This window comes from Harpegnathos saltator, unplaced genomic scaffold (assembly GCF_003227715.2).
Source record: "Harpegnathos saltator strain DR-91 unplaced genomic scaffold, Hsal_v8.6 scaffold203, whole genome shotgun sequence".
NCBI classification, from domain to species: Eukaryota; Metazoa; Arthropoda; class Insecta; order Hymenoptera; family Formicidae; genus Harpegnathos; species Harpegnathos saltator.
In genome coordinates, this window is record NW_020229988.1 from 24089 (window position 1) to 36749 (window position 12661).

A 12661-nucleotide genomic window follows, 5' to 3' on the forward strand; every position below is an offset into this window, starting at 1 on the left:
CGTGAGGTATCCGGTGGCGGCTCCGCGAAGGCGGCGAAGGCGAAGATGGTGGCGGAGAAGGAAAAAGGAGGAGGGAGGGAGGAAGGTAGGCGGCGGCGGCGGCGTGAGCGTCGCCAAAAATTCAATCCAGCACGTCACGCTGCTCTGTGTATCAACATTGAAAAATCAATGGTAACTCGTGACGTAGGTGTCCCGCCTCAACGGTGGCCAATAGGCGAACGCGCTCGCTTGCCCTGCGGTCCCCACTAGCCCGTCTGCGAATCCGTCGTCTACTCACACGACTGCCGGCGTGCTCATTCCGTAGCGAACTGCCGCAACGAGCGCACGTGAATCCTCGGACGGATATTGTAGAATCAAAAGCGAGACGTCGCAGAGCTAAAGAAAGAGACAGAGACGTACGCATCTCACGCACGTACAGTATAGTCGGAATTAACGCAAGGCGGGGGTGCATCGCACGCACGCACGCATACGCCTGTGAAAGCGCGACGTGAATGCAGTTTTCCAGTCGGCGTTAGCATCCGGATCCGATCGGTGACAAACGGCGGCGGGTGATATTGCCAGCAACGTCGGAGAGTCGAGCGGCGATCACGATACATCGATCAGCGACGTCAACGTTACGTCTCATTGGTCACCGTTCGTCATTGGCGCGCACACGACGAGTCGATCTTGATCGATATTTTGAAAGATTCGCGCGAGATCGAGACATCAGCGGAGAATCCTGATTCACGCGGAGGACCATCGTCCGGGAAGTGTCAAAACGCCTGTCGGAGCCACCGAGAGAAGGCTCATCTTCTCCTCTTGGCATTGCGAGAGCTGTACCGCGCGCCGATCGAACTTTCTAGAACCTGTGGGCAGGAAAGAACACGAGAGAGAGAGAGAGAGAGAGAGAGAGAGAGAGAGAGAGAGAGAGAGAGAGAGAGAGAGAGAGAGAGAGAGAGAGAGCGAGAGAGCGAGAGGGAAAAGGCTCGAAGCGTGCGAGGAGCGTGAGGCGAAACAGTAAGTGCGAAGAACCGACCAGAGGTAGGTGGGACAGAGCGAAAGAGTGTACACACACCAACGTACGAGATGGCGTTTATGATGCCCGTAGTGAAAAATGAGTGGGATATTTACAAGACGAACCGCAGCCGGCGCTCGTCCGAGTGCTCGAATCCGCAGGCCTGTCGCAGCAGAAAGGTGAGTCCCCCGGCCCCAGCCCCGGCCCCGGCCCCGGCCCCGGCTCGAAAGAAACGAGATGTTTGTCACGTTGCGGAGCGGTGTTTTTTAATTGCGTCTGAGTGCGCGAACGTGTGCGCGGCCGGTGTGAAGGATTAATGCGGAACTCGATAGACAGGGATCACTTTTCAAAGCATATGTATGTCCAAGTGTTTGTATAGAAATTTTAATTTATGCACATGCTTGTGCGAAACTTGAAGAAAGTCGTTCCGACGCGACTCGATTCGAAAATAGGGGGAAGAGGAGGAAAATAGGGGGTAGAAAACGCGTTGCGGGAAGTTCGCGCAGCGCGCAAATTGCAAAACACTCCGCTCCGGAGCAAAGTGCGCGATTACGATGCATCGTAAGAAAGATTTTGCAAACATTCAGATATTAATAAGATAAGAGAGACGGGGATTTAATTGAAATTCCTACGAATATATATATATATATATATATATATATATATATATCGTAAAGAGAAGCAAGCAGAAAGGAACACGAAATTTGTCACAAAGTTTAACGTTCCATCGTATCGTGATCTATTTGTCACATATGCACGGAAATGCATGGTGACAATGGACGAGCGTGTGATAACGCGAGCGGAAACCGACGAGAGACCGATGGAATTGAAAGATTCCGATTCGAGGTGGACACTCTGTGTGTGTTAGATCGAGGCACAGAAATCAGCGACTTTTAACAATGCTGGCGCCTGTCGCGCCTTGATGCGTCATTTGTAATCATTGAAATGTATGTCAGCGTGAAAAATGAAGTCCCACTATGCGCATAATCTGAATATCCGAGGAGGATCGTTACGTGCACGCTCTGCCGAGTACGTCTTTCGTTCGTGTATGTCGTTTCGCAGATTACGGCTCGGCTCGAAAGGCACGCGTACTGTGCGGATGTGGCCCATCGATTTCGATCGCTCCGTCGCGGTCGTGACAAAGACGCAAAGACAGTAAGAGAGAACGCGCAAGAGAGGATTGCCGCCGCACTGCATGCGCAACTTTTTGTCGCAGGTTTGGCCAACTAGCAGGCAGAATCGTCTCGTCAAGTACGGCACATCCGATCGCTCTGTCGTCTCGATCCTGATGGTAATCGGCTGTTCTAGCTTCGCGCAATTTCCTTTACACGCTGGCTTGCCCAAGATGCGTTTATTTTGAAAGTGAGCTTTCGTGAGGATTAAGAGCTTGTCGAGAAGCGAGACGGGATTGCAAACTGGCGCCGCGGACTGATGCTCGAGCGAGAATTTCGTTTGTCTGCATTTCCTTTTTGAAATAAGCGCTTTAGTCGGCTCTCGTAGTTCCTAAAACTGTGAATTTTTCAAGACAGAAATGCACAAGTTCCTTCAGATATTGTTAATTTATGTGTGAACGTGTCATTAATGTGTCTCTAATATGTTGCATGTCAAAATGTGCCATATTTTTTAACATAACATATTATATAAATACGCTAAAAATATATTAGGAGTTCAAAATATAATAAAAACATAATCGTATGTTTCTTCCATTTTTTCATTTTTCATGTCAACATTACCAGAACAGAAGAATGATAATTTTAGAGTACAAAAATCATTCCGATCAAAATTCAAATTCAAATTATTGCGTGTGAAAATAATCTATGTAAAGAAAGTGTATAAAGAAAGATTATATATATATATATTTTTTGCCTATTAATATGTAAGAATTTCTTTTATCTTTGATATCAATCTGGCATATCGATCAAGTTTACGTTAAAAAAGAAAAATATTTTACTTTAAATTGATCATAGGATTTCCGGATGTGTTGGAAAGAATAGTTACGATATACGCGATATTCGTAGATCGCGACGTCGATCTCTCTCTCTCTTTCTCTCTCTCTCTCTCTCTCTTTCTCTCTCTCTCTTTCTTTCTCTCTGTATGTGTCGGCAATAAGATAACGCGAAGAAAAAATAAAGAAAAAAGTATCGGAAACTGTTGAAGTGCCTATGAGATTGTTGAAAAATTGCCATGAAAGATCAACTCATCGCATGCGCACGCGCGCGCAAAACCGGTTTGCTTTGGGCATCGCTAAACGCACGGCAAAATTGTATTTGCAGATGCTGAATAAGCATAGTCAATGACGCTTGGCTGACGATCGGCGACCACGTGTCCTGCGGATAAATATATACGCCGGTCACGAGTTTATTTCTATCGGACGCGTGCAGTTATGCGCATTATAATGTCGAATTGCAGATGTACGCGTGCGTACTTATCGCATTCGTAAATATTACTGTGAATACGTCGCCGATCGGCGGACAGCGACCGACGGCTTTTGCAACAATTTACATGCGATTCCGGTAAAATTTGTAACAATATAGGCATATTCGTGTAATAAGACAATACCAATTTGTAATAATAGCGACAGCCATTAAGCGCAGCAATTAATTAGTATCGGCTACGATTATTCTTGATGTATAATTGACGTATTAATAAGCAATTAATTGTTGTGCAATTAGTAGCTAATTAATTACTTAGCAATCGAACGGTGTGCAATGATAGCAGCGGTCGGTCGAAAATATTGCTGATTTACATTTATATACGGGAATCGCTTTACGCGCCTCGGCTCTACGCTACGGTAAGCGATCGTTACACAAATGCTGTCACTTATTGCTGTCCCTGAATTGAATAAAAGCTGCTACCTCGCTCTCCCTTCCAAATTTGATTCGAGTGCGAGTCCGGTGTTTAATGTCGAAAGTTAGAACGCGTTGCGACGGCGGCGTTAGTGAACATTGCACAATAGGAAGAGGCATAGACTTTGCGTCGGATTATATCTGTCGTCGAAAGATGTTGCTGGAGGGTTTAGGACACCCTGTATACCGTGTGTATCTGGTATCTATGACGCGACATTGCGCAAGCTTGTCGTCGGTTTCGCAATATATCGTACGGTGAACTCTCATACGGATTCTTTTAATCGGAAGTTTTTTTATCTATCGTCCCAGTCTCCTCAGTCATCCTATAATCGCATAATTCCGCTGGTCTAGACATTCGGTGTACTACGCAGATTGCAATTGATCGAATTGATTTTCATCGGAGGCTTTATCAAATGCTGATATGACGAAATACTTGAATCGAATTTAAAACGAACTTGTATAACTTGATTAATCATTTTCCCGATTATGTGTTGTTGATTATGTATACGACGTGTACGTTTCGATATTGGATTTAGATTAAATTGTGAATTCGCACAAGTAATAATGCCGACGAGTGGGAATCAGTAACACAATCGTTCCTCCAGCTAAAGTGCGTTTTAAAATTCTTATCTTTGTACCACACGATTCTTTCGGCAAATTGTTCGTGATGTTTTGTGCACGGAATTATGATGATTCCGCGAAGGAGCTTTGTTGTTACCTAACAATTGCATTGTTACCTAACACTCCGTGTATATCGGTTGCATTTGCCAGTAATATTACGGTAATAATCCGGGTGTATACATATTTTGCTATCGTTCGCACACTTTTTTAGATTCTTTTTTCGCCGATATGTTGAAAATTTATTATCATTAACATAGAGAGGAAACATTTTATTATTATAAATTTGATTAATATTCATAAACGCGAAAATATTTTTATCAAATAGTCAAACATTTTTAATCGATATTAGGGCTCTGATGGACACCGATAGAATCCTTTCCGGCGCAGAGGATAAAACATTTTCTAATAATATAATTAATTTAAGATTTCAATTTATTAGGAGCCTCACGTATATATACAAAATAAAGTCATGCGTGCGCACTTTGAATAAGTCATACGCATTACGGATTTGCTTGGATCTTCTAATCTCCGTGAAAAATGTATGTAAATATTTCATTATAAAGTTTTAGTAGAAATGCGATGCGCTGTGACAAGAATATGTGAAACGAGACATTCGATATCGAGAATTACGATATCAACTGTTTGTTATTTTCACTTTCACGTGTAGATACAAGCAGTCCTCAGTGTTTCGCTCTGAACGTTTTCGCGGTGCCGTTTCATGAACTTGGCCTGCTGTGTTTAAAGCCATGTAACCGGCGGTCCGTGAGGATCGCTACGAAAGACGGCGAGTTGGGAATGACGCAGAAAAGTGATCGGCAAAAAGCGTAGATATCATCGTGTTTAATCGAGCATTCTTCGCGATGGCGGTTCTCAACTTGGGATATGTTTGTAATCTCTTCCTTATGTTCATTTGTAAAAAAAGGGAAAGAATTTCCGCTTCTTCGACGAGTCATTTCTACGTGACTGTATTCCGACACAATTCGGAATCTATTCGGGGTAGATTTTTTCGACAGATTGTTATTTATCGTAGATAAAACGATCGAAAACAATCATTTCTTTTTTACATCTCAAACTATATTCTTCTGTTCGTAATGTGAGATTCGCCATTACCGACTACAATTACACACTGCTCGAAATAATACATATACGTTAAATCATAACGTGTGATACAACAGATAGGGGTTGTTTTAATAGTGCGAGGAGTGATTTTATTTGGTTGACATGAAGGAAATGCAGCTAATTATTTAACTACGTGTGTAGTCGATAGCATAATTGCCAATACATTAACGCCAAATATTCATCACGGATATACGCGCGAAACTTGTTACAGCTGATAATACACGATGGAGAGGATTGATTTCCGCTTCGCGTATACATCTGATGAATCAACTTTGTGCGCATGTATCATTGCGTCAAGAAAAAGGGGCAGGCAAAAAAGTTGTACAGGTTATTTTTAGCCGGTAATTCTTTGTCCTTGTATGTCGATATTTAGAGCCAACCCGAGCACGTGACTCGAAAAAATGGCAAGTACGCAGTACGTCTGCGATCGTTACTCTGCCAGAACGTTAGTGCAATCTCACGAGAAATCATTGCCAATTACGTAACGCATCGCCATAATTCGCGTATATTGCGCATTTCTTCTTTTCTCATTCGTACTATCTACAGCCTGTTCTTATTGACTCTCAGTCGTAATCGTACACACATATGCGATGCTTTTCTCGTCGTCTCGCTGCTGGTCGCGATCGAGTCGTAGTGAGAAGATTCGTAAAACTTTTTTTTTGTTTCTTCTTTTTCGCAACGTCGGATCCGCATAATTTAATATCGATATTTCAGTGTGTTTGGCAACGGATTCGGTTATGTGACAAACAGATTTCCTAATACTTGCGCTAAACACCTGTTTACCCACAACCGTGGCTCGACCTGCAATCGATCGCGAGTGGATGCTCGCGTACTTCCAATACCTCTATTATTATCTCTTGTGACGCTTTGTTAAGACGCATTTTGTAAATATATATATATATACACACATACAAGCGCTTCCCTATTGAAGCGCCTTACGGAGAAAGATAAAACGAGAAATCATTTGTCGACAATAGACTTGTGCACATATTGACGCGTCGTGTGCCACACGTGTTGAATTATGTAATTACGCATGTAATACTACGACGAGGATTGATAAATCCGATTAGGTTAAGATTAAAAGCAGAAAAGTAAGAACCAATCTGGATCTGGAGCAAATTATTGCGTTTGTTAGAATTGAAGGTATAATTAATATTACAATTTTCCAATTTTACCTTGTAATTTTCTTGGTTAGCTACGACGAAAGAGTTGAGATATTTTAAGCTAATTTATTAGAAGAAATAAAAGAAAAAAGAAAGAAAATAAAACGATCTCTCATCAAAATATCTTTTCATATTAAAGAAGACACGGTTTCAAGTATCATCAGATTGTCTGTATGTGTATGTGTTTGTGAGAAGGTGTGAGAGTCACTGTACAGCCGTATCAATGTTATGTCGTCGCGATCTGATCTTGCATGTGGCCATTGTATGCGCGTGGAAGGTTGGCCACACATGAAAATGTATCTAATCTAATCGGCGGCACTTGCCTGATTATACCACGATGACAATGTAGGTGGTCGCGAGCACGATGCATCTGTACGTGTGAAAAAACACGTGTACACATGCAGACACCTTTCTGCGTACAGTTTCTGTCGTGTTCTAAGCTAAATTACACTCGCGATCGATCGGTCAGTCAGTTGCTGAAAACTCTCTCGCGGAAGCGAATTCGCGGAAACGATCAATCAGTTGTTAGATATATCGAATTCACTAGGAAATGAGCAGGCTGTGAATTACCTCGCGAATTAATTACGCGCGTTCGTTGTGATCGATTGATATCCGAGATTTTCTACCGATTGATCAGTTGCCGCAATTAACGCAAACTGTCGTAGAGACAAACTCTGGTTTTCTGTGGTGAACGGTCCTCGGTCTCGAAAAAAGAAGAAACAGGGCACACATTGGAAGCACGGAACGCAATCTCGAATCGCGGATCGATCTCGACCGACAGATATGCAATGCGCGTAGCGTAGCATCGCCAATAGAAAGGCGTGGTATCCTAATCGCAAGAGGAATAAAAAAGGAAGGAGAGAACGAAGGATGCTGATTAAGAGGATTTCATTTCTGCCCTGTTACTCGCGTATTAAAGTTGTTTCGCGAACTTAGCTCGCACCAAGATCGCCGTAGCTTTCACCGTCCAACCGTACAACCGTCGACGAGGCAACGAGCGAAAAACGTACGACTTCGTAAGCACTTGTTATCGCGACGATGATTGCATTTCGCCGTGATTTCGCTGCGCGCGGTGAATATTGAGCGGAATCTGACGCGAGGATGAAAGCCGGCGCTTTCGAAAGGAGGTTGATGATGAATCATTACGTTCAAAGATATGTAGAAGAATGTGATGATTGTGCACGCGCGCGCGCGCACACGAGAGTTGTAATTGATAATTCGCAAATTGCAAATTTACTAACGACTTAACTTAAGTAAGTAAGTAAGACATCTAAGTAAGTTGGTCTCGTTTGATAGATAGATTGACTGATAAAGTATGTATTGAAGTATCTCAACGGACATGACGTTACAACATGCAATAATCGCTAATAAATCGGCGCATTCTTGACAGATCGCACAGATTTGCACAGATCGCGAATAAGCGAACTTCCAAAATTGTTTCTGATCGACAATTGTTTTTTTACTTGCAACAAACGCTTGCAGTTTTGACTCTCGTTGCGTCGATATATATTTTTTCGTATTTTGATTTGGTATCTTAATCATTTATATGAATTTTTTTTTAAAAAGAAAAGAAAAAAAATTGTCACCCATAAATATACTGTGGTTGAGCCAGGCTAACATTTTCACGGCTAAACATATTTTTTTACGACAATCTCTCGATTCTTGGAAAAGTTCTTTTTCCACGCGTATAACACGAGATTGCTTCCTTCTGTTCGTAGGTGTCCGAGTGCTCCAAGTCGGAGGGTCCATCGTTGTCGACGTCACCCGGTTCCGACTTTCTGACCTCGCCGGCGCACCGGTCCGTACCGCTGACCTCGCGGCACTTCTCGAGGACGTCTTCAAGGGCGTCTCAGAGCTCCCTTCAAAGCCCGAGCAAGAGCACGGGCACATCACCGCCCAAGACCGGCAGCTCTAACTCCCTCAATAAATTTCACAATCGACTGGTCGATAAGCTGAAGCGCTCGTTGAAGAAGGCGGAGGACTGCGCCGAGGATCAGCGGAACCTATCGTGAAACAGTCAAGGGGTTTTGGGCCGGCCGCCCGTGTCCGGCTCGAAACCGATCGAGATCCGACGCACTTCGGCACCCGCTACCACATCCGAGCCGAGCAGCAATGTGGCGGCACGCTCGTGTCCGGATCCGACTTCAGCTTGGTAGAGAAGAGTGAAAAAGGGGGAAGAGAGAGAGAGAGGGGGGGGGAGGGGGAAGAGGAAGAGGAAGAGAAAGGGAGAAGATGTGGAGACCAAAGCGATGGCGAGAGCGAAAGCAAGAGAGAATACGTGTGTGCGTGCGCGTGTGTATGCATGCGGAGAGCAAGAAGGATCTGGACAGAAGCAGGAGAGAAGAAGGAGAGAGAAAGATGAAGGAGAGAGAGAAGAGGTCAACTTTCGGCCGTCGCGTGCTCAGCTCGAAGAGTATGTCGGAGAACGAGCATGCTCACGAGTTTGTTAGTCTGGCAAGCGAGATGATGGTAGGACGACGGGGGGGGGGGGGACGGAGGAGGCTAGAATGATCCTCGAGTCATCGTATAGTCAGTCGGAGATGTCGGCAGTCAGTCGTATCAAGGGTCCTCATGGATCGAGAGACACCTCGGGCACCGAGCGATCGGAGAGTAATTTCTCTGTGTTCGCTCGAGAGGAACAAAGAGACACGGTGCTTGGAACGTTTCCTCGGATGGACCACAACGTTCTTCAAATCCAGTATCCAGTCGCGCAAGATGTATGACAAGCCTACCGATTGGCGTCGAGGGTCATTTTATGGAGGTGCTGCGAGGTGCTGCGATCGCAAGAAAGAGGTATCGCAGAAATTTTCATATTTCGGAATCATCGTAAGATGGACATACTCTTTTGGCATGAACATCAATCAATAGTAGTAGTGTGTATCCGGATGATGAAAAGGCACGAAGAGAATTCGAAGAAACGCGATGGATTTTCGCGATGTACTTTGGGCTACTTGTATTATCCGAAGAGCTTTAGAAGGGCTCTTTGAAGGAACAACAGGTATTCGAGAGTTTGGGCCAGTCGATCGGCTAGCGACACGTGAAGATCTGGCCGCGCCAGATTATCACTGCTGGAAGCTTATTCGGACTTCTCTCTTACCGAGCAGTCAATCGCCGGAACATGGCGGTCACAACAGAGGAAATATTCACCGGATGGTAGATTGCCCTATAAGTAGATTGCTCAACGGCGTCTTATACGGAGTTTTCTTTGATCCATCGCCGCCATTTTTTCTCTCGTCTAGAAAATCATATCGCTAAAAAATTCACTCAGTTCACGGCTCAGTTCTGTCGTCATCGGTCTGAACTACACGCTAAATTGCACGCTGTCGTGAAAGTTTTTCCAGATAATCCTGAAAATCTGTTCATAAGATGGCGAAGAAGAGAAGGAGGAAAGGGCCAGTGACAGAGAGTGATAGAGAGAAGAGAGAGGGAGAGGTGGAAGGATAGAGAGAGAGAAAGAAGAGAGGAAGAAACGGCTGGATCAACCCTCGACGCAACCGGGCCGATCGATGAACGAAGCACTCAGAGTCGAGTTCCTCTCTCGGAGGAAGCGTTTCGGGGTCGCCAGAGGTTAAAGAGGGGCAGGTGTTGGACGTGGGCAACGACAGCGGAGGAAACGGAAGGTACATCAGCGAGCATAACCGCGTGTCGAGATTGCGTCCATTCGTACGCGTGTTGCGCGTTGTCACGGTCAGTTGGCTAGTGGAGTAGTCGTTATGATTCAGTTCAATCAGACCTAAAAGTTAAGTTCCTTCGTCGCGCGCACGTGTCTAAAGTCCCGTACGTGCACGTCACGCTCTAATGTCAGGACTATGTCGGCTGTTGCTAACGTAGGAGATGAAATCGAAGAAGGAAAGAAAAAAACGGAAAGAAAGACATTTAACACATACACACATACACACACGCACACACATATACATGGGTATACGAGGGTTTTTCCGCGAGGGGACAATCGCGACGGTCGTGATGTTACGACGCGATCGCATCAACATCCCGCGAATCTATCTCTGTACGTGAAACACCAGCTCGAGCGAAACGATGTAGTCGTGCAAAGTCGTTCGAGGATGACTCGCAACGTTATGACGTAGGCGCATTTGCAGTCGTATTTGCGACAATCAGTCCGTACGAAAGAACGTCCAAGAACTGTCCAAGATTCTTCGGACGTTCTCTACGGACGCCCTTTGACTTTTCGTGGACATCCTTAAGACGTTTAGAGCGGTCTTTTGATCGGTGTTTGGACGTCCTTCGGACGGAACACAAATCTTCAATCCAACCAAGAGATCCAATTAGTTTTCTCGCAATCTAGACTGCAGAGCGTCAGATCAGCGTCAACACGTCAGCGATCGGTACGTCGCGCAAAACTGTTTAAGAATAGACTTGTGTTCTCGTTGCGCGCGCGCGCGCGCGCTTGGCGCTAAGGCGCACCAATTGTGTCTCAAGTTCGAATATATCTGATGGCCGTTTGATGGAGAGTGGTGGAGAAAACAACACGAAACCGCTGAATGCGCGCTGAGAACGGAGCGTAAAAAAGAAAAGAAAGCGGCTCGCGTGAGAAACGTCGCGAGTATTGTTGTTTTATTGGTAGAGCACGAAATCGAGAACAATGGCACATTCATCCATGTTGTGCGGGATTAAGGTCGAGTTCTTCGCGTACCGGGAGCGGCGGTTCCTCTCTCATCTTTGCGGGATTGCGCGTTGCGCCGGCGGTTAGTAATACGCAAGGACGTAAGTGTGAATACGCACGTGTACGCACCGCTCTAATCAACTTGGAGTCAAATCACGAGAGCGAATGAGAAGCCTAAGAAACAAGAGAGCGACTTATTTTCATGTGTGTCCTGTGCGCCATTCGAGCGTTCATAAAAGTAGTCGTACTTGTGTATTTGCGTGTTGTGCGTTACTCATCCCCTCCGTAAGAGGGTCAGTTTTTTATGCCCTCTTGCATATACCCCATCTTCCTTCTTCTCCAAGTTTACAATTCGCTCCTGATTTATTCTGCGCATTATCGGAACATTTCTGCCGGCCGAATCGCGGCAAAAAATAGACAACACAAACGGTCGCGACAAACAACGTCTTTCGTGTAGGATCAACGTGTTTTAAGTAAAAGTCTGAACGAACTTTGTTCGATGGTGAAAAACAAGCCGATATAACACGACTCGTTTTATCGGGCGACTTTCGCGATTTGGATTTTCGGCCTGCTAAATACAAACGAAAAATGACGTATAGGGTATCCCCGATTTAAATTTATGTCCTCTAAAGTAAGTTTCTTTACATTCGTCTCTTTAAAATTCTTGGTACTTGCTATTGCGAGACAATATAGTCATGTGACCATTAATCGATCATAATTAATTTCTTTCGACCAAGTAAAAGGAAAACATTTTGAACAGTTTGTAATTATCGACTGTATATTGTTGTTTTATCGGGAGATATATTGCTGTCCCTGTTGTCGATGATAACATCTGATTAATGCGCGAGACGAGATCTACATGAAGAAGCCCGATGAACACATACGTACGATATTATTAAATAAATCTGCAACATACGATGTACTCGTTCGTTGCGTTGCACACGAAAGACGCGAAACTCATCATCATTCCGGAGAGTTCCTGTTTTCCTAAATCGCGGCCACCACACGAATCGAATGCAGATATTTTCTTAAACGAAACGTCATTCGCGTCGTATTCGTCATCGGAGATGTAACAACGTATATTTTTTTTCCGATAGTAACTCGCGCCCGAAGTGTCCGTATTTGTTGCTTCGCGTTGTCGCTATAAATTAAGGGCTTGTTAACTTTTTTTCTGTTTAATATATGGATATAGTGTATTATTCCGTTGTAAGTCGAGTCGAGTTCGAAGAGAGAGAGAGAGAGAAAGAGAGAGAGAGAGAGAGAGAGAGAGAGAGAGAGAGAGAGAGAGAGAGAGAGA

The 12661-nt window shown here is 44.6% G+C and overlaps 1 protein-coding gene across 2 annotated transcripts; it reads left to right on the forward strand.

Annotated features, from left to right (window-relative positions):
* The first annotated feature begins 10 nt into the window (after nucleotides 1–10).
* Nucleotides 11–12218, forward strand: LOC105189356 (uncharacterized). Of its 2 annotated transcripts, XM_011151407.3 has the most exons (3): nucleotides 11–1173; nucleotides 2211–2285; nucleotides 8462–12218. In XM_011151407.3, exons 1-3 carry the CDS (start codon nucleotides 1066–1068, stop codon nucleotides 8753–8755), a joined length of 477 nt encoding a protein of 158 aa, XP_011149709.1. In that variant the 5' UTR covers nucleotides 11–1065; the 3' UTR covers nucleotides 8756–12218. The 2 variants fall into 2 exon arrangements, with proteins under 2 accessions (XP_011149709.1, XP_011149710.1); XM_011151408.3 differs by lacking the exon at nucleotides 2211–2285 and having other exon boundaries at nucleotides 74–1173.
* The last annotated feature ends 443 nt before the right edge of the window (nucleotides 12219–12661 follow it).

What these genes read in the sequence shown, in the direction of transcription:
- LOC105189356 (XM_011151407.3), top strand. Translation starts at nt 1,066, where the DNA reads ATGGCGTTTATGATGCCCGTAGTGAAAAATGAGTGGGATATTTACAAG. An exon ending in AGGCCTGTCGCAGCAGAAAG is followed by an intron (nt 1,174 to 2,210) that starts GTGAGTCCCCCG and finishes TTTTTGTCGCAG; the next exon opens with GTTTGGCCAACTAGCAGGCA. An exon ending in CTGTCGTCTCGATCCTGATG is followed by an intron (nt 2,286 to 8,461) that starts GTAATCGGCTGT and finishes TTCTGTTCGTAG; the next exon opens with GTGTCCGAGTGCTCCAAGTC.